The sequence below is a fragment of the Cucurbita pepo genome, chromosome 20 (assembly GCF_057944985.1).
Source record: "Cucurbita pepo subsp. pepo isolate OVF chromosome 20, ASM5794498v1, whole genome shotgun sequence".
Classification (NCBI taxonomy): domain Eukaryota; kingdom Viridiplantae; phylum Streptophyta; class Magnoliopsida; order Cucurbitales; family Cucurbitaceae; genus Cucurbita; species Cucurbita pepo.
Window position 1 is genome coordinate 2,215,891 of NC_141817.1, and position 20,035 is coordinate 2,235,925.

General features: G+C 36.8%; 2 protein-coding genes and 2 pseudogenes across 3 annotated transcripts; 3 read left to right on the forward strand and 1 right to left on the reverse strand.

Moving 5' to 3' along the window:
- Nucleotides 1–469: 469 nt before the first annotated feature.
- Nucleotides 470–1,223, forward strand: LOC111782981 (exopolygalacturonase pseudogene; annotated as a pseudogene).
- A 1,323-nt stretch (nt 1,224–2,546) lies between these two features.
- On the forward strand, nt 2,547–7,275 carry LOC111782975 (uncharacterized). The gene is made up of 6 exons (XM_023663841.2): nt 2,547–2,918; nt 3,252–4,254; nt 4,349–4,527; nt 6,098–6,134; nt 6,386–6,453; nt 6,607–7,275. Exons 1-6 carry the CDS (start codon nt 2,821–2,823, stop codon nt 7,073–7,075), a joined length of 1,854 nt encoding a protein of 617 aa, XP_023519609.2. The 5' UTR covers nt 2,547–2,820; the 3' UTR covers nt 7,076–7,275.
- A 137-nt stretch (nt 7,276–7,412) lies between these two features.
- Nucleotides 7,413–10,150, forward strand: LOC111782976 (BTB/POZ domain-containing protein At3g22104-like; annotated as a pseudogene). Its single transcript, XR_015414691.1, has 3 exons — nt 7,413–8,249; nt 8,509–9,618; nt 9,720–10,150. The product of XR_015414691.1 is annotated as a BTB/POZ domain-containing protein At3g22104-like (transcript).
- A 916-nt stretch (nt 10,151–11,066) lies between these two features.
- LOC111783517 (uncharacterized) lies at nt 11,067–19,551 on the reverse strand. Its single transcript, XM_023664446.2, has 14 exons — nt 19,355–19,551; nt 19,013–19,277; nt 18,097–18,475; nt 17,652–17,873; nt 17,104–17,242; nt 16,767–17,015; nt 16,397–16,681; nt 14,220–14,495; nt 13,861–14,128; nt 13,403–13,778; nt 12,554–12,772; nt 12,349–12,487; nt 11,541–11,786; nt 11,067–11,360 (listed from the first exon to the last, which is right to left on the reverse strand). Exons 1-14 carry the CDS (start codon nt 19,535–19,537, stop codon nt 11,067–11,069), a joined length of 3,540 nt encoding a protein of 1,179 aa, XP_023520214.2. The 5' UTR covers nt 19,538–19,551.
- Nucleotides 19,552–20,035: the final 484 nt, after the last annotated feature.

Sequence of the window (20,035 nt, forward strand, 5' to 3'; positions counted from 1 at the left end):
TGTATATAAAGAGAATTTGAGTTGGATGAATGCATTGAAAGGGATTAAGAAGTTTGGAAAGTTGAACCAAAAGAAAATAACCCAAAGTATGGGATTGATATCAAAGTTTATGGCATTAATACCACTACTGTTATTGTTGGTATCTAGTGATCAATCCGATGCTACTGATGGTGTTTTCGATGCCAAACTTAATGTTGATATTACTCGTGTACATTTGTCTAAGTTGATAAACCAAATTTTCATTTTGTATAAAATATTTTTTTCAAATGAAATGATTGAATTCACAGGCTTTAGCAGATGCATGGAATTTATCAATTAGCTGAATCGAGACTCAAAGGTCCATGTAAAAGTCCTATTGAGCTTCAAGTTGAAGGAACAATACAAGCTTCTCCTACCGACAGGGAAGGAGATGGGTTGCTTGTTATGGAATATGTCGATCATTTGACATTGTCAGGTACTAGAGTTTTCGATGGCTAAGGAAAAGCTGGTTGGGAAAATAAGGATTGCCAGGAAAGCTGATTCAGAAGAAGTTAACATTCTCAATACCGTAATCGCAACGGGAGATGATTGTATATTTGTAGGATACACTAACAAAAAAATAACTATTAGTGATGTTACTTGTGGGCCGGGACATGGCATTAGCATAGGCAACTTGGGCAAGTATAAAACTGAAAAAGAAGTGGTAGGAGTTAACAGTGAAGAAATGCAAATTGATCGGTACTACAAATGGTGTCAGGATCAAATCATGGCCAGATTCTATCGTCTCATACCCAGTCTCTGACATGCATTTTGAGGATATTAAAATGGTTAATGTTACTAACCCTATCATCATAGATCAAGAATATTGCCCATGGAATCAATGCAACCGAGAGGTATGGATTAAAATCGAACCTTGTTGGATTCCAACTAATTATCTTTTGAACAAATATTAATTAATGTTTATTTTGAACGTCTAGGTTCCATCAACAATTAAGATTAGCAAAGTTAGTTTCAAGAATAGCAGGAGCACATATGTTAGTCCGATTGCAGCAGTCAAATTTGTTTGGAGTAAAAGTAATCCATGTGAAGATGTGGAAGTTGCTGATATTGACCTCACTTATAGTGGTAAAGAAGGGCCAATTGTGTCTGAGTGTGCAAATGTGAAACCGATCATTTCTGGAAAGCAAAACCCTCCCATATGTGCTAAACCAGCACCAGCTGAGACCACTCGATCAACGGATTGAATAATCTTTTTAATGCTTGCATTTTATTTTAATTTTTAAAATTCTTCAAGTAATTAAGCTTAATTTTTTTTTTCAATAATTGTATTTTTTACATTTTAAAGAGAAATAATAGATCTCTGATGGGATCGAAGACTTTTTTTTTTATTACCTAGTTTTAAAGTATTATGTCTTTAAAACCTTCGCAATAAAATGAATAATTAAAACATATAACATGACACTTTATAAATCTCCTAATTCGGTAAACAACTTTCAATTACTTTTAAGTTATAAATTTTACAAAAAAAAAAAAAAAAAAAAAAAAAAAAAAAAAATTCATGTTCCTACCCGTACAAACATTAACGGATCATTTACTTTGCTCTCTAAATTCATATTTTTATATTGTTTTCTTAAATGTTTTCGCTCGGTACTAGTTTCATACGGAGTGTCCCAAGGACAATATTTTTCATAAAAATGAAAAATTTAGCACACGTTTTTTTTTGTTGGGGAACCCAATAAACATATCCGAGTTATTTCTTATGGGTGAGAATTACTACCCTAAAACACTCATGGGTGGTGTATCGTATTTGAAATCACTCTAATGAATTAAAACAAAATTACAATTTTCATATTTTTATCCAAATTGAAATAAAATGTTTGAGAAGAAAATTATGCAATTAATTCGTACTCCTCATTTAAAAGAAAATTCACAAACAAAGAAAAAAAAAAGAAAAAAAAAAGATTGAGATGAAAAATTTACTTGGTGATGAACAAAAAAAAACCCACAAATGATTGGAACGACGGAAAAAGAAGCAAGAACACCACGATAGAGAGATGGAGAATAGAACGAGAGACTGAGTTAGGTTTGAACAATTGTATATAATGGGTAATATGGGCTGAGCTTAAAAATCATACTGGATCGTTTTAGTTTAACCCAATTTTTAAGGTCTTCAATTTGGGAACCGAACCAACCTAGAACCAACCTACTCGAGTTTAAAAAAAAAACAAACAAAACCATATAATTTAAAATCGAAGTTGAGTTGGGTTGCTCGATTTCGTCAGGTCAACCAGTGATTTATTGCATAAAAAATGACTTTGAAATCTTAGTCGGATTATTTTATAATTAATAAATGTTATTAAAATTTACATTTTTAGTAATATTTTAAAAATTTTAGACATGGTTAAAGTAGGTTGGAATTATTGTCTAATGTTGGGCTTGGGCCTTAACAAAAGAATCTCAGCCACATAAAGTTGGGCCGTAGCCTAAGGGAGTATCTTTGTTGGGCCGATTTTATTTATCGGACGGTCCGAAACGGTCTAGGAGGCGGCGAGTCAGAATAACTCGACCAATCGAACGACATGAAAAGAAAGAAGGCGATCCTCTCTGGTCCGCGAGCGAGAGAGCAGTGAGAAGGAAAAGGGAAGCCCCGCCTGCAGTTCAATCAACAGAGAGATACGCAAAATTAGTGCAATAACACCCATTCATCTCTAGCGATTTGCGGGCTTTCTCTTCCTCTTCTTTTTTTTCTTCACCGTTTTTTCTCCTACTTAAATCTCTGTCAATTCATCTACCAGAAGAACTTGAAGAATTCGAGAAGAAATTAGGGTTCCATTCGGAGCGATGTCGAAGAAGAAAGTCAGTGGTAATACTATGACGCTCAAGGACTTCCACGGCGGCTCTATCCCCACTGATCTCCCTCTCCCGTCTGCTCCTGGGGTGTATGTCTCGATCAACCATGTTGTTGTTTTCGTTTTATTGCCTTTTCCAATCCTTTCTTTCTTTCTTCCCTTTTTTTTTTTTTACTTTAATATGAGTTCTATGCAGAAGTTTTATTTATTTGATTTTGTGATATAGACTGTTATTTCCACCTCTCGATGCGAGTTTGGATCGAAGGACTAGATCCGAGTTATATAACCTCCTCGATCCTCCAGTCCATGCAATAATTTACTACGTTCTTTTTAGTTTTTTTTTTCCTTTTTTTGTAAAATTTATTCGAAACTAGATCTGCACGTGCAATTGGCTGATTTCATTGTTTTTATCTCTTTTTGAAGAAACGTTAGACCTTCGGATCGAACTAGTTTCGATCGTCCTACATCGTGGGGGAACCCAATGAACAGGTCGGACCCTCGGTCTAGGCCGCATTCCTCTCCGGCAACCAGGCATTTTGATGACAAAACTCCATTTCTCGCTCCTACTGCACACATTGGCCGGAATTTCGACGAGGATGAAAGGAAGCCCCTCGGCGGTGTAACTTCCCCACGTCGAACCATCAGCGATGAGAGCATTAGGGTTCTGCCTAGTCGTTCAGAGTTAAAGCCTGATTATGAATCCAGTGGGAGGAGGTTCGCTCCGATGTCGCAGTTCCCAACTGCTGGTGCGGTAAATTCGTACGCAGGGAGAGTCAGTGACGCCCTCCACGCAGGGGCAATTTCTCAGAATTTAGGTGGCGGCAGCGGGATGGCTTTTTCTGGGTCTCATCCAAATGCTTGGCAAGCAAGGAAGGAGGTGGTTTCTAGGGTTAACGAGCATTCACATTCTGCATGGGATGAACCGAGCACTGTCTCAAAGCTTGCTCACGCTAGTGCTCTCGAAAAGGTGTCTTCAGGGAGGTGGCAGTCAAAGCAGTCCGTTCATTATCAAACGGATGTTGTCGTTGCTGCATCCTCGGAACCGGATATTAAAGTACAGCCAAAGGGTTATGGTAGTTCCGTTGGCAGGGTGGATGGATTGTATGGTAGGGAACATCGTGACGCATCATTAGCTAGGCATGCTGAAAGAGGACTTGGCATAGATAATGAAACTGAGGCACATAGACAAGATTTATCAGAGCATGATAGGGTCGCAGTCCCTAAATATCATCCTGTAAAAGAGAGATCTTCCAAAATGGATGCTGCTGTAGTTCAAAATTCTGATCCTAATCAAATGGCTGGTGGACGTGGATCTGATTTGCTTCATCCTGTGAGTTCATTAGTGTCAGAGCGCCCAAAGTTGAAATTACTTCCAAGAACAAAGCCATTGGCAGGCTCAGAACCAAATACTGTTGATCATACGCAGGTATGAACTTTTCATTTATGCCTCCATACATTTTCCTTTCGGTTTTATAGTTATTTTACTGATCCTTTTCCTGTGGTTGAATTTGGCATGCCAGATGATTTCTGATGCTGTTACTGCTGAAAATGTGAATGAAATGTATGGAAATTCAATTTCTGTGAAACCTAGCTCAGCTGGCTCTGAGAGTGGGAAGGAGGGAATTGAGCGTCCAAAATTGAATTTGAAGCCTCGTTCACAATCCACTGAACAATCGGAAGGAAATTCTGGGAGAGACAGGTCAGTAACGTGAACTGCAAGTTTTTATAATGTTTGACTTTGTTTTCTGTTTCTGCATCCCTATTCGATTTGAAGATGCATATTGCTGATATAGTTGGAAGCTATTTGTTTAAATTTAGTTTTCCTTTGCTCATGTCTTGTAGACTTTTGGTGATGTCGGGACAACCTTGGTAAATAAAACAAGGCAGCCAAATACGTGAAATGCTTTACCTTTTGGTTTCATGGTTTGTTTGTTTCATGATCATTTCCCCCATTTCCATTTGATTTTTATTTGTTTATATGTGCATTTCCTGATTGCATTGATATATGAATGTCACATCTTGTCTGGAAAACTTAAATTTACCAATTAACTTGATAGTTGATTGTACATATTGGCTCAAGCGAAAATACACAATTTTTCTCATGCTTTAATGAAGTTTACAACTTTAGAAATCAAGTTTTAGGTTGTGATAATCTCATGGAATAGCTGTCCTTATACAATAGACCTTCTAGTCATCTTCTGTTTTGTTATCAGTGACATCTTTCAACTCCATTTGAACTGAACATAATACTACCTTCTTAGTATAAAATAAAAGGTTAAGTTTTACGGTCTTACTTTTACTGGATCTGTTCTATTTGTTGTACTACTGTGTTCTTGAGTTCTAAAATAAAAGGTAAAGTTTTCAAATTCTGTGGGTCGCTTACCTGGACTTTCTATCAGTGATATATCTCTTGTCTGGGCAACAGAGCATAACTGGGGCTCTATCAAATAGGAGAAGACCGGTAAAAGAAAAAATTTTAGCCCTTCTTAAATAAAAAGAAAATTGGTTCTTGAACTCCTCTCAAGCTCATGTCATGTCGAGCTACCGCCGCAGACAATTTGCAAAATCCAATCTAATTTATTGTAATCGGTTAGTTAACATGTTGGTATTGGTTAATCTTGTTCTGAAACACAACAATATCCCTCGTATGGGAAACAAAGCATATTGGGACTATCAAATTGGAGAAGATTGGCACCAACTAAAAGAAAAGAGTGTACTTCAATGTTAACCGTATTATGGAACACAGAAAATATCTCACGTCTGGGCAACAAAGCATATTTGGCTATCAAGCTGGAGACTACTGGCACAACAAGAGTATATTTGAGAAAAATGCTTTTGTATTTGACCCAGACGTTGGGTCTTCAACTACTTTTTCCATTTACATTTTTCATTCAATTCTTTATTGATTCCGTCCGAAGGACATTTCTGTGTGAGAGCGAACTTATAATCCATTTGCCGAACACCTTGTGTTTTTTTTTTCTTTTTCTGTGGAACTTGTAATATTGAAATAGTAAACAGGTTGTAAATAATGTTTTTGTTTGCTTAGCCAGTGGGTTCCCTCAGAAATGCAACATTTGAATTTTAACAAACTTTTGATATGAACCAGAACACGTACGTTTCTGCATTTGCCTGATTTGGAGTAGTTTGTATTTCTGACGTATCTGTCTCCGAAGTCTTGGTATAAGTTGGAATTTTTTGCTTAATGTCGGGGGATTTTTTTAGTTTTACTTACCTTGCTGATAGAAGGTAAATGTCCGTGCCTTGTGCAGGATTGCGTTGTTTGGTGGTGCTCGCCCACGGGAGCAGGTGAGTTGTATCTTTAGTTTTGGGTGTCAGCTGCTCGTCATTTTGACGGATCTGGCACTGTTATTGAATAAATTATTCCTTCTTTTGTTCCTCTACTAGAGCATGTAGTCAAATAAATTACTTAAAGTCAAGCGTCCTGCTCTTCTTTATTGGCGTTCAAATAAATAGTTTAGCGGACGTCCCCCTATTTAATGCCCAATTCTTTGTGGCCCCATTTTCCTGATAAATGATAAGATTTTTGCTTTCCTCAGGTTCTGAAGGAACGAGGGCTTGAAAATACCACAATTAACAACAATGATCTTGTACAAAATTCCGAAAGGTATTGAGGCCGTCTTTGAATGTATTATTTCTCTGTCTCTCTCCCATCTGGCCCTCCTCCCTCCCCCATCCCTACAAAAGAAAAAAAGGGGACAAGGAAAAAGAAGAAGCTTTCATTGATAACTGTTTATGCGTTACGTTTTGTTGTTGGAAGGATTGACGAAAATTTTTCAAGGACTGAAAGGGTTCAAGGACCCCCTGTTCCTGTGCATCAGTCTGGAAAAATGGAGAATCCATCTTTTGATCGAAGGATAGGTAAGGAGGGTGAGAGGAAGGATAACAGGGCAGATCCAGAGATGCAAAGGAGGAATTTCCGTGATAACCGAAGGAAGAATAGAGAAACTGAAAAACAACAGCAGCAGCAGCTGGAGCGGCCACCTTCACCAGAGACTTGGCGCAAGCCTGCTGAGCAGCAGCAGCCGAAACCTGCCTCAAACGCTGTTGGTTTGCGTTATGGGAAAGTAGCTTCTGCCCTTGAGCTGGCTCAAGCCTTCTCTAGATCAGTCTCAGATTCTAACGTGCCCGATAGGGTTCCCAGTCAAAGGAACCTGCCAGGCCGGTCTCAGATGCCTTTTTCGCGCCTAATGGGTCCATCCCCTAGACCTCAAATTAATGGTTATTAAAATAGCAACCCTTCTCGGTCGTCGGAAAAAGAACAAAGAAAAAAAAGAAAGGAAAGGAAATGGGTGGGAACAAACGCAAGAAACAAAAAGAAGTTGAAACTTTTAGTTTGTTGTTTGGCTTTGCTACGTGGTGGAAACGATTGTATTGACAGTGAAACATGGCAGCTGCTTCATTAATTTTCATGGCGAAACTTTATGAATTTTTCTCTCCCTTGAGAATGTTTATTCAGTAGTATTGCAGAATGATCGTTTGCTGAAAACTTTCTTTGCAGAAAATTGTCTGTTATTACGTTTAACAAGTCATTTTTCATCGCAATTTTTTTTCTGCATTAACCAAATAGGAAGTGATCATTATTAGAATTCAGGTGGCACTACGATAGAACCTGCCACAAAACCAAGCTTGTCGACTCTTATGGCTTCAAGCTCTTATCGTAGTGCCAAAAATTGCTGCCCAGAAACTGAGTTAGCATCTTTTCCCAACATCTGGCTTCCACTAAAAGGACTTGTTAGTTTCGACTTTCAAGCCTGTGGGATCCAACATCCACCCAAAGGGCCTAACCACCACTATCCACGAATTGGTGGCTTGAGTACCGGAAAAAGCCGCACTAAAATAATTAGGCCTATGCCCATTTGCTAACAAACGTCACTTTGGAATGACACTACCAGTTCTCGTCGGCTTCTTGGGTTCTGAATTTCCAACTTTTAAGCTCTGTCTTTTGTTTCTACTACTTGGTACTAGTGCTTTGATAGACCCAAGATTTCTCAGAAGAATCGTCGTGGAAATTAAGACCATGTTGTTCAACCAATCTTGGTCAGTTCGCCTCAGTTCTGCCGTCTTAAATTTATCTTTTGAATTTGGTTTTTGTTGTAAGAAGCATCAAAAAGAAAAAAAAAGTTAGAACTCTCAAAAACTGTCGTTAAGTTACAGTAGAAGATTCAAAGAGAACTCTTCCCACCTTTTCCCCTTTTTTCTTTCCACTTTCCTTTTCTTGCATGCAACTCTTGAGGATTCTCATTTTTTCAATCTTGTGTCAAGACTTCCTCTCTTTCCAAATGCAGATCTTCTGAAGCTGAATGAACTCATATGTGTTTATATGTTTCATATTGAAGAATGGGAGTGTGTTGTGATCTTGAAGTAGATGTCAATGGAGAAGCAACTTTTATGGTGGACAAGGTATATGCAGTTCATAATATTTATATATATATGTTTTTTTGTCACTCCCTTCATTTCTATTACCAATAAAGTAAAAAAGCAAAAGAGCTTCCCTCTGAAAGCTTCCTCAAAAGTTTCCATGATTACTCTGAAGCTCTGTTCCCTTCATGTTCCTCTGTTACCCATTTGCTTATACTGCCTTTCCATTCATTTGTCTGTTTTATCTAATAAACATTTTCAGAAAATTTCTAACAGCAGCGTTTGCAATTGAAATTTGCAGAGAATCATTCTTTCTTTCTCTGGTAGGCTAAGAAAGTTAATAAGAACATCCACAGATGTAGCAAGGGGTCTGAAAGTTGTCTTACATGGCTTTCCTGGAGGTCCTGAAGGCTTTGAACATATTGCAAGGTTTTGCTACAATGGTGGAAGAGTTGAAATCACCCCATCTAATATAGTCCTTCTTCACTATGCAGCCCTTTTCTTGGAGCTGGAATGTCCTAGTGATTCTGCAGAGACCCACTTAATAGCTGAAACCAAAAAATCCTTCCAAGGACTGAAATTTTGGAGCTGGTCTGAGCTTCTGTTGGCCTTGAAACAGTACCAAGTTTGTCTTTCAGTCAGGAAAGATTCATTTTTGGTTCATAAACTCTTGGATTCCCTGATAGGCAGGCTTGATTTTTCTAGTTATGAAAGTACAAGTTCATCTTTTTCTACCAGCTCTAGTTTTCGTTATTCTTATGATACTAAAAGCCATGAGAGTGCCACCAGCAAGTTCACTAGAACAACTTGGTGGTTTCAAGATTTGGTGATCTTGAATATTGACATGATCCAGAAAGTAACAAAAATGATGGTTTCACGCAATCTTGACCACAAGATAATCTGTAGGTTTCTCTTTTTCTATAGAAAATCAAGATCTTGTCATTCTGAACTAAATGAGCAGCAGAGAATCACTGAGCGTGTTATTGATTTACTCTGTTTGCTTGATCACCAGAGTTCTTTTTCTGGTGAAGGTTTGTTTGACATATATCAGGCAGCTCTGAGTTTGAAGATAAGCAGAAAATCTAAACACAAACTAGAGGTTTTGATGGGTTCACAATTGGATCAATTGACAGTGAGCCATTTGCTTATTCCCGCTCCCTGTGGAAAGGATTATGTGTATGATGTGAATTTGGTTCTGAGGCTTTTAAAGTCCTTTCAGGTTGAATCCAAAATCTGCCCGTTCCAGCTTTGTAAATTTGAGAAAGTTGCTAGATTGATGGATTTTTACTTGATGGAAGTAGCTCCAGATTCACATTTGAAGGCCTCCAAGTTTAATGCTTTAGCCATGGCACTGTCAAATTCAAGAGAATCTCATGACAAACTTTATCAAGCAATTGATATCTACTTTCAGGTAATGAACTTCCATTAAACTGAATGAAAAATGTGGGATTTTTCACAGGAAACCCAACTTCCTTTCAGTGGGAACTAACACTAAAGTCTTGATATTGACAGGTTCATGTTGAATTATGTGAAGATGAAAAGATCAAAATCTGTTCTTCACTGAACTACAGTAAGCTCTCTACTGAAACTTTGAAGCATTTGACACAAAACCCAAAATTTCCTTGTAGAAGAGCACTGATTTCCAAGCAATACAGCCCCATAGATCTGTTCTGTCGCAGTATGATCAGTAAAGTTGTACGAGTCTCGCCTTCTACCTGCACTGCTAGTGGAAATATGCAGGTAAGAGAAGAACTGAAAGCCATGAATCCAAAGCTCATAGCAGCAAAGAAAAATCAAACTGTGTGTTCTAATTGAGCTATAAACAAGTTTGCTTAGATCAATTAAATTGCAGGTTGTAACATATAAGGGATAGAGGAATTCAAATTATTGTTTTGATCCATATATTTTCAATGAATGAAGTTGTCGTTTTAGATTGTTTGAAACATTGAATATTAGGATAACGAATATTGAAGCTAATAAAGAAGTGGAAGACAGAGACAAAGACAAACATCCTCGGAGTGACCACTTTCTATTTTTTTTTTTTTTTTTTTTTTTTTTTTTCAGACATTTATACAAACATTTTTGGTAACTGTGAAAATTAATGTGTTCCAGTTTCCAATATTTTTGGAGGGAGTGTGCATTTAATGAATTAATAGCCTCCATTAAGTATTGGATTTTGATTCTACTTTTTAGTTTAAATTTATTAAGTATTATCAACTTACTCACGAATATCGTTCTCTTTGAATTCTGATTTCTAGGCTTTCCTTCGAAGTTTTACTTCCAACAGGTGCGTTTTAAAAACTTTGAGGAGACGCTCGAGAGGGAAAGACCTGTTAGGAGTGTGCTTGAGCTGTTACAAATTGTATCAGAGCCAAACATGAGACAGTGTGTCAGCGATGATGTTGGCCCTCAAGGGGGTGGATAGTGAGATCCCACTTCGATTGGAGAGAGGAACGAAATATTCTTTGTAAGGGTGTGAAAACCTCTTTTAACTAAAACACATTCTTTGTAAGGGTGTGGAAACCTCTCTTAACTAACACATTTTAAATTTTTTTAGGGAAAGTCCGAAAAAATCCAAATAAGACAACATCTGCTAGCGGTAGACCTAAACGGTTACATTTGAACCTTAGACTAGTAGAGAGATAAATAAATTTATGAGTTGGGTTATGTTAAAATGTTTTATAAGCGTTTATAGAGGTTTAATTTTGTGATGACAATAGACCTTAGATGTACATGAAATCTCTTTGTTGTCGCAACACGTCCTATATTTGTAGGGTAATGCAAACAAAGAGTAGTATATTTTTTCTTTTTCGTGACTCAATTATATTTTTTAAGCTCTGTGAAGAGCTTAAACGTCTCTTAAACTCCTACACTTTCATAAAGCACAAACTTCACAAGCTTCTCTAGCGTTGGAAGGTCTTGATTTTCATCATAACCATACAAAAGAGGAACAAATCTAGCAATATTTAGAGAAGCTTGGATAAATGTCGGTGGATATGGATTTGGAGAAAACAGGCTTTCTTGGTTCAGCCTCTTCCACGCATCGGATATCATGTGGCTAATACGCTCCCGTGTGCTGTCAACAGAGATCTCTGGATTTTCTTTCATATAGCATTCTATGTAAAACCCATCATGTCCTTCTTGGTTCTCGTCCTGTGTAATAAATTAAACGATATTCATCACTTAAACAATGACATGATATTGTTCACTTTGAACATAAGGTCTCGTAAGATGTATTATTTACTTATAAATTCATGATCATTTCCTGAATTAGCTAACGTAGACTCCGTCCCAATAATTTTCAACAGAATGAAATAAATGTTCTTGGATTACCTTTGCACTTCCCAAATCATCCGTGAGTCGAAGAATTGACGCAGTGGAAGACACAATGTCTGGATTGCTACTCAAAAGAACTGCCTCGTTGCTCACACCTTGGCCTAAGAGAAAGAAGATGTGAGCTAAAACAACATGAACTCCAGAACTAACTGCTCCATTCTCCAAGTATTCTTCGGCACTTGGCAAATGGCTAGAACCAAACCATTCTGCTTCCACTAGAAACGCCTCACAGAGGCTAACCCACTGGAAAAAAAAATTGAATATTCATTACAAAATCAAATAGTCCAAGCTCATCGCTAATAGATATTGTATTCTTTGGGTTTCACTTTCGGGATTCTCCTCAAGACTTTAAAATGGGTAGACTAGGGGAAGGTTTCCACACCCTTATAAAGAATGTTTCGTTCTCCTCTTCAACCAATGTGGGATATCACAATCCACCCCTCTTTAGGGTCGAGCGTCCTCGCTGACACTTTTTCCTTCCTCCAATTGATGTGGGACCCCGCCAAATCCATCCCCTTTAGGGCCAGCATTCTTACTGGCACACCACCTCGTATCTACCCCCTTCAGGGAATAGCCTCCTCGCTCGCACATCGTCATGTGTCTGGCTCTGATACCATTTGTAACAGCCCAAGCCCACTACTAGTCGATGGCGTCCTTTTTGAGTTTTCCCTCTTGGGCTTCCCCTCAAAGCTTTAAAACTCATCTCCTAGGGGAAGGTTTCCACACCCTTACAAAGGGTGTTTCGTTTTCCTCCCCAACCAATGTAGGATATCACAATCATAGCCGCTTTAATATAAAAATTTACCGATTTGTGTATGGAATTAATTGGGTTCCAGCCATGCTTTAGATAAAACTTGTGACATATTTCATTTGTTGTTTCATGAAGTTTGATAATGCAAAATTTCATTGGGTTTGGTAAGCCGTCGAGAGCTGCCAAGTCCCATCTGCATGAACTGAGGTCAGTCCACCAAACATATACCTTAAAAAACACGAAGAAATTAGTGTCATACCTTTGGATTGCTTTAGTGAATAGTCTAAGTTCTTCAAGTGAACCGTATACATCGTAGATGTCGTCAATAAGATAGATAAAAGATATAGATTTTGTCAGCTCAACTCTCTCTTCTGAAAACATTGGATCTGCTAAGAACGCCATTGAACAAATGTACCATTTAAGTGGCTGATCTCTTGCAAACTTCAGTTCTTCACATAATCCTGTCTTCTTCCACCACCTATGTGCCCATTTATCATACAATAATATTAAAACATCTCCATAATAATAGTTTTTCAATACATTAAAAAACCCATCAAACGCAAAAATTTAAAATACAACTACGTTCATCACTAGCCCATATTGTTTGTTTTGACCCGTTATGTATCGACAGCAGCTTCACGATTTTAAAATGTGGAGAGGTTTTCATACATTTATAAAGAATGTTTCTGATCTCACACCAACCCTTTGAATCACTTCACCCTGGTAAGGAATGATTCGTTCTCCTTTCCAACCTATGTGGGATCTCACAACAACCTTTTGAATCACTTCATCAACGAATGTTTCATCCTCCTCTCCAACTAATGTGAGATCTCACAACAACCCTTTGAATCATCTCACCCTTATGAGGAATGCTTCATTCCTTTTTTCAACGTGGGATCTCACAGCAACCCTTTAAATCACTTTACTCTTGTAAAGAATGTTTTGTCTAACTAATGTGAGAGATTTCACAATAACTCTTTGAATCTAGGCTTAACAAAAAAAAAAAAAAAAAAGTATAAAATCTTAAAAAATATGTTTGAGAAATGGAACAAAAAAAAGTGATAAGATTCCCTAAATATGTGGCTTATAAGTGCACGCATAAACTTACATAATGAATTGAGACAATTCAAGTCGGTGTAGCTTCTGGAGTCTATTGAAATCCAATTTTGCCATGGGTTGGAAAACATATATCCACTTATTTGGAGATTGGGATCCAAAGTAATCCTTCACCACAAATTTCACCAAGCTCTTATGAAAGGGATTGGCCACAGCTTTCCTCACATGTTTGCCTAAATTATCGTCGCGATTCCTCGCAAGTTTCTTCAAGATACGAGCACTAAAATTTCCAATTTTCTCGAGTTTTTCCTCTTCGGTGAAGCATAATTGGGAAGCTTCGTATAAACTCGTGAGCCCTTCGATATTTTCACTAAATTTTGTGTCTAATAGACCCTCGTGATCGCGATCAATGAAGCCTTCAAAAACATCTGCCCAAAAGCAAAAATTTTGATTATTTTGTTGGGTTCTTGTTTTAGTTATTGGCATGATGAAAGGTTATTGAAATCACACCTTGTGGTACAAAATAGCCATGTTGTCTCAAGAGTCGAAAGCCAAGAGCAACGTGATGAAGGCCACATTTAGCATCAAAATTGTGAGTTTCCATTGTGTATTGTGTTTGAAGAATTGCTTTAATCTCCTCTTTGAAGCAGTGGTCAATCCCCAAGCGCTGTATTGCATCAATCATATTCAAGCTCTCCAAAGAATCAATTTTGGCCGTCTCACTCAACAAATGCTTCAGATTCTTCATTTCAAGTTCATATTTCATGCTCATTTCCTCCTGCGTAAATTGCACCAAAATCTACACTAATTATCAACAAATTCATGATAATTTCACTTTGAAAACAAAATATAAAATCAAAGAGGCATACAATTGAAGGAGAAATTTGTGAATCTGCAGGAAGGGAAATTGGAAGGAAGGAATGATGTAGAGGAATGGTCCATTTTTGAGAGTGAGGAACCATATTGTGCATGGAAGCTTTTGGAGGAGGAGGAGGAGGAGGAGGAATTACTCCAACTATTAGCATTGCTGATGCTGCTGCTGCCATGGGATGGATGAAGAAATCCTTGAATGGCTCAAAATATTGTAAGATGGTGGGATGTATTTGGTGATACCACCAATTTATAGGCATGATTCCAATCAATTTTTATATTTTTATAAGAAAGGTTTTGTTTACCTTTCTAATTAATGTGGGATCTCGTAATCCCCTGCTCCTTACTGGCATATCGATGGGTGTTGGACTCTGATACCATTTTTATAATGACCTAAGCCTATCGCTAGTAGATATTATTCACTTTGATGCATTAGGTATCGTTGTCAGCCTCACAATTTCAAGTGTCTATTAGAAAAGTAATGTAGGGACCACGTGGTATTGTCGTAATTGTACCTTTCTTTTTTATTATACACAAGAAAAAAATAAAAAAAAAATGGTGGCAATTCCTATTTAGGTAAGCATATAATTGATTTACATGAAAATGACTACAAAAAAAGGCAAAAGTATAGAATGGAATTTGGCAGCCTAAATGACATGTACTTCTCCCAGCCTAAAACAAATTGAATTTACTAACACTTTTTCCATATCAATTACTTTGGTACCAAAATAATATTTCAATTTCAGTTTTAGTTGTAAGATTTCATTTGATTTCTTTTTTTTTTTGTCCGAACGTTTATTGAATGAATGTAAACACGAGTTTGAAAATTGAGACCCAGTTGTAGCTTGATGGCTATGGTTTCCGAAATAGGCCCACACTTTCGTTTCCATTTCTTTTCTTTTCCTATATCACTTTCAGGGTTCTAGTAAAAATTTACTTTTACGCATCTTAAACATCTTCAGTGTACATCACTTTCATTCACAGACACAAACAATCGTATCAAATATGTTAAGAGACTTGAGACAAATATCTTAAAAGCATGTCACGACTCGATTTTCGAGACTTTGAGAGATTCGGCTTCAATGACGAAAATAAAATAAAATAAACTATTAAAAATAGGGTAAAATTTTGTAGCATTTAAAACCACACAATCAAGCACTAACAAACAACCCAGAAACGAATTGGAAAAAACAAACCAAAAATTGATGCCTCCACACAATTATTGATGGACCTATTTCCCACCTTTTAAATAAGTTTTAAATATCAATCATTATGTGTGTCAATAATTCAATATGAGTGGTCTTTCTTTTTTTTTTTCTTTCTTTTTTTTTTTATTTTAATATTGCGTAAATATTTATGTGATAAACAAAATTATTAAATAACCTAATTTATGTTAAACCAAACCGTTGCTACATAATTTACGTTAAACCAAACATGCACTACAAAAAAAAATAATGGATATGATAACTTACGAATAACGCTATTGTAGACTTTTTATAGTGTTTTTTGTATGTTGTGATAGCCTATGTTATAAAAAGTTTTTATAAGTGTTTTTACCGTTATAATGGCGTAGAAACCTCTCTCTAACAAGTGCGTGTTTTAAAAATTTTGAAGAAAAATTTGAGACTGGTATGAGCTTGAAATGAGCATGAAATGTCTCAAATAACTCTAAATAAATGCAACAATGATCCATTTTCAAGAATCCAAAGACGAGCTATTTTACATGGCAACATTCCACCACAATCTCCCTCTCGAATTAAAGCTACGACAACCAAATAAAGAATAAAAAATGTACAATGCGTGTCAAAATACCCAATTCTTGCGTACATGCTAAGGCCAATAGACTTGACGTGCCTATGGGCGTCAATATTGGCTCTTGCAAGCGAGTACGTTGTTGGCTCCATGCGCACACATGAGCTATTGGCCTATGCACGCGCACCCTACATGCCCCCAATTGTGAATTATAAATTTAGTTCATGACTAACCGAGCCCAGAATCAAGTTTAGTTCAAGACTAAGAAATAATAAAATCGAAAAAAGAAAAAAAAAATGCATATTTGAAAGTAATCAACCAAATTACAATCTAATTGATTAAAATATATATTATCGACCAAAATGTTAAATTTCAAATTTTTTTTTTTTGCTAAAAAAGAAAAAAAATTGATTTGTATTTACACCTCCATTTGATGAAAGAGAAATTGTTTAATAAGGTTTTCAAGGGACATAATGGATTGGGTTCTACCATAGTTATATGCAATAGGAACTACTCTTGCGAGATTGAGACAAGCTTGATTGAACTTGGCAGGAAATAGATTGGATAATAAGCATTCTGTATTCAGAGTCTTCCATGCATTACAAATTCGCGTCATAGTATGTCGCTTCGTTCCTTCGTAACACATACTCGGATGCTCCTTCATGTAATATTCTAAATACGACCCATCGTGCCCCTCTTGCTTCTCATCCTATGTCAACATGAGCATAGATCAAAAATTAAAATCGAACGTTCGAATACGTGCACGATATGGGTACATAATTAATTAAGCTAACCTTGGCACTTCCCATGTCATCCCAAAGCCGCAAAACTGTAGCACTTGATGAAATGATATCTAAATCCTCATCAAAGAGCTCCACAGTTTCCTTGCTTATTGCCTCGCCTAACAAAAAGAAGACATGTGTTAATGTAACGTGCACGCCTGTGCTAACCACTCCATTTTTTAGATACTCTTCTGCGCTTGGTGATTGCCCAGAACTCATCCATTCAGCTTCCACCAAAAATGCCTTGCATAATTTAGCCCACTGCAAAAGTTACTCAACTCTTTACTCACTTAAACATTTAATTCCATGGCTTCTTCGATCAAATGAAATGGGTAAATTTAAAGTATACCGCTTTGTGTAAGGAGTGAATAGGATTCCATCCATGGGCTTCATAGATCTGGCAGCTTATTTCATTAGTAACTTCAAAAAGGGTTCTTAAACATGTTTGCATGCAGTCTGGTAATCCTTCAGCAGCAGCCATGTCCCATCTAAACAACCATTGCAATAACATATTAATAATGTAACTGTAACCGTTCCAGTCTACCACTAGTAAATATTGTCTGTTTTGGCTTGTTACATATCACCGTCAGTCTCATGATTTTAAAACACATCTGTTAGGAGAGGTTTCCACACCTTTATAAGAAATGCTTCGTTCTCCTCTCCAACCGACGTGGAATCTCACAATCCTTCCTTTTGGAGGTCCAGCGTCTAGCTGGCACACCATTTGGTGTTTGACTCTTATATCATTTGTAACAGTTCAAACCCATTGCTACCGGATATTGTCTCTTTTGTGGGCTTTCCCTCGAAGTTTTTAAAATGTGTCTATTACAGAGAGATTTTCACACCTTTGTAAGAAATGCAAATAAGAGTGATTTCAGAACGCAATTTATTTATAACCTGCAAACGGCTTCTGTGAATATGGTGAGTTCGTCTAGAGTTCCGAAAACGTCGAAAATGTCGTCGATGAGATATATGAAAGAGATGGATTTTGCAAGTTGGATTCTTTGTTCGGAGTAGAAGGAATCTGTGCTGAGGCAAATCAGTGAAGCAACGTACCATTTAATGGGTTGATCTCTAGAGAAATTCAAATCTTTCGCCAAATCTGTTTCTTTCCACCATCTGTCAATCATCATCATGAACAAAATCCATGCATTATTAGTAAAAATCATGCAGCTAGTGCAATTTAGACATATTTTTAAAAAGATTTCACGTCGGTTGGAGAGAGGAATAAAGTTGTAAAGCTATTTCTAAGACAATATCTACTAATGATGAGTTTGAACGATTACATTTTCAATTTAACACGAGAAAAAAAAAAAAAAAAATCAAACCCATAAGTGCTTACTTCGTAAATTGAGCGAGTTCGTGTTGGCGCAAGCGTTGAGCTGAGTAAAGCTCCATTTTTGCAGCATCTCGAAAGATACTAATCCATTTGTTTGGCCATTGCATATCATTCAAATAGTTAGGCGCCATTAATTGCACCACACTTTTATGATGAGGATAAGCTAAAGTATGCTGAACAAAACTGGCCAAATGATGATCAACCTCTTCATCTTCAGCCTTAGCCTTTAGCCAATGGCTGCTAAAGTTTTCAGCTTCTTCAAGAATCTCATCTCCATGCATGCATAGCTGCGAAGCTTCATATAAACTCGTCAGCCCCTTTATATCATCTTTCAACCCTTCCTTGAACTTCCCCTCCTTGTCCAACAAACTTTCAAACACATCTGGTAAGAAAATTTGTTAAGAATGAGAAACAAAATTAGAATTTCAATTAATGTTCACAACTTTTAGATAAGATATTGTTAGGCCAGGGAGTATGCTTATTTAGAGCTGAGTCAACTTTATACGCTATATTTGGTAAATGACATATAAAGAAAATTGTTAAATAGCTATGTATAGAGAAAGCTCCTGGTCATGGATATAAATATTTTAGTAAGAGTTGTCCTTGTATTTTCTATATCCTGTTCTTTGTATTTTCTCTATCCTGTTCTTTGTGTTCATCTAGATCGAGTCTATGCGTTGCATTGCATTTTTTCTATCATGTTCTTTGTGTTCATCTAGATCGAATGTGTGCGTTGTTGTGTGATCCTAACAGATATAAGCTACCAACTAACTCGTAGAAAATATATTAGTAACGAAATCTTGAAAATAAGATAAAATATACTACTCATAAAATATATTACTAACTAATTACTTAAATATATGTTCCACGGCTAACTTTATATCTTAAATCAAATTTCATAATAGAATTGAATATCAACCTGACGACACGAGGTACCCATGTTGTCTGAAAAGTCGAAAAAGGAGGGCAGTCATGTGGAGATCAGTGTCTGAATTTAATTGAACAGCATTAAACAATACGTAGTGCCTTTGCAGAATAGCTTGAATTTCCTCTTGGAAATGATAATCAATGCCAAGGCGTTGGGTTGCATCAATTAGATTCAAACATTCCCAAGGGTCTCCTATTTCTCTCAAAACATGCTTCAAAATCCTCCCTTTAACTGGAGCTTCATGCCCAATATCATCCTGCAACATAAAATCCATTTAACCGAAGAACAAAAAAACAGCATAGTATGAGAGTGAGAGAGATCTGTGTAGCATACTGTTAAAATGAAAGATTGGTTCTTGGAACGATTGGGTTTAAAGTGAGTGGAAAGTAATGTATGATCACGAAGAACAATGGTTTGTTTGTTAAACAAGCGCTTGTTAACAGGAGAATCATTGCTTTGTGGAATGTTTAGTGATGCAAGTAAGGGAGCAAAGGAAGCATGTGGAGAAAAAGCCATGTTTTGTTGTGTTGGAGTGTGAGTGGTGAATGGTGTGTGGTGATGTTTATATATAGTATGGCGTCTTCAACTCTGGATTTAAAGTCAATACGCAATTTGGTTAATGCCCCACATGAATTTAATCCAAATTTAGAGGAAGCAAAGGTTGAATTTGTAGCGTATGGAACAAAACCATATCAATATATGTTCATTCCAAAACACAATAAACGTTTTCCTTTAATTCTTTACTTTTTAATGAAAAAAAAGTTCTTGATGTTCATCCTTCTAAATTAGGTTTTGATTTTGGGGTTACGTGTATAATCGTCTGTCTCACAGTTTTAGAAGAAATGTTTTGTTTTCTTCGTTAATTGATGTGGGATCTCACAAATCACCCTTTTTGGAGTGCTAGCGTCCTCGCTGACACACCGTTTGGAATCTAGCTTTGATATCATTTATAACAGTCCAAGCCTACCGCCAGTAGATATTATTCAATTTTGCCCATTACATATCGCTTTTAGC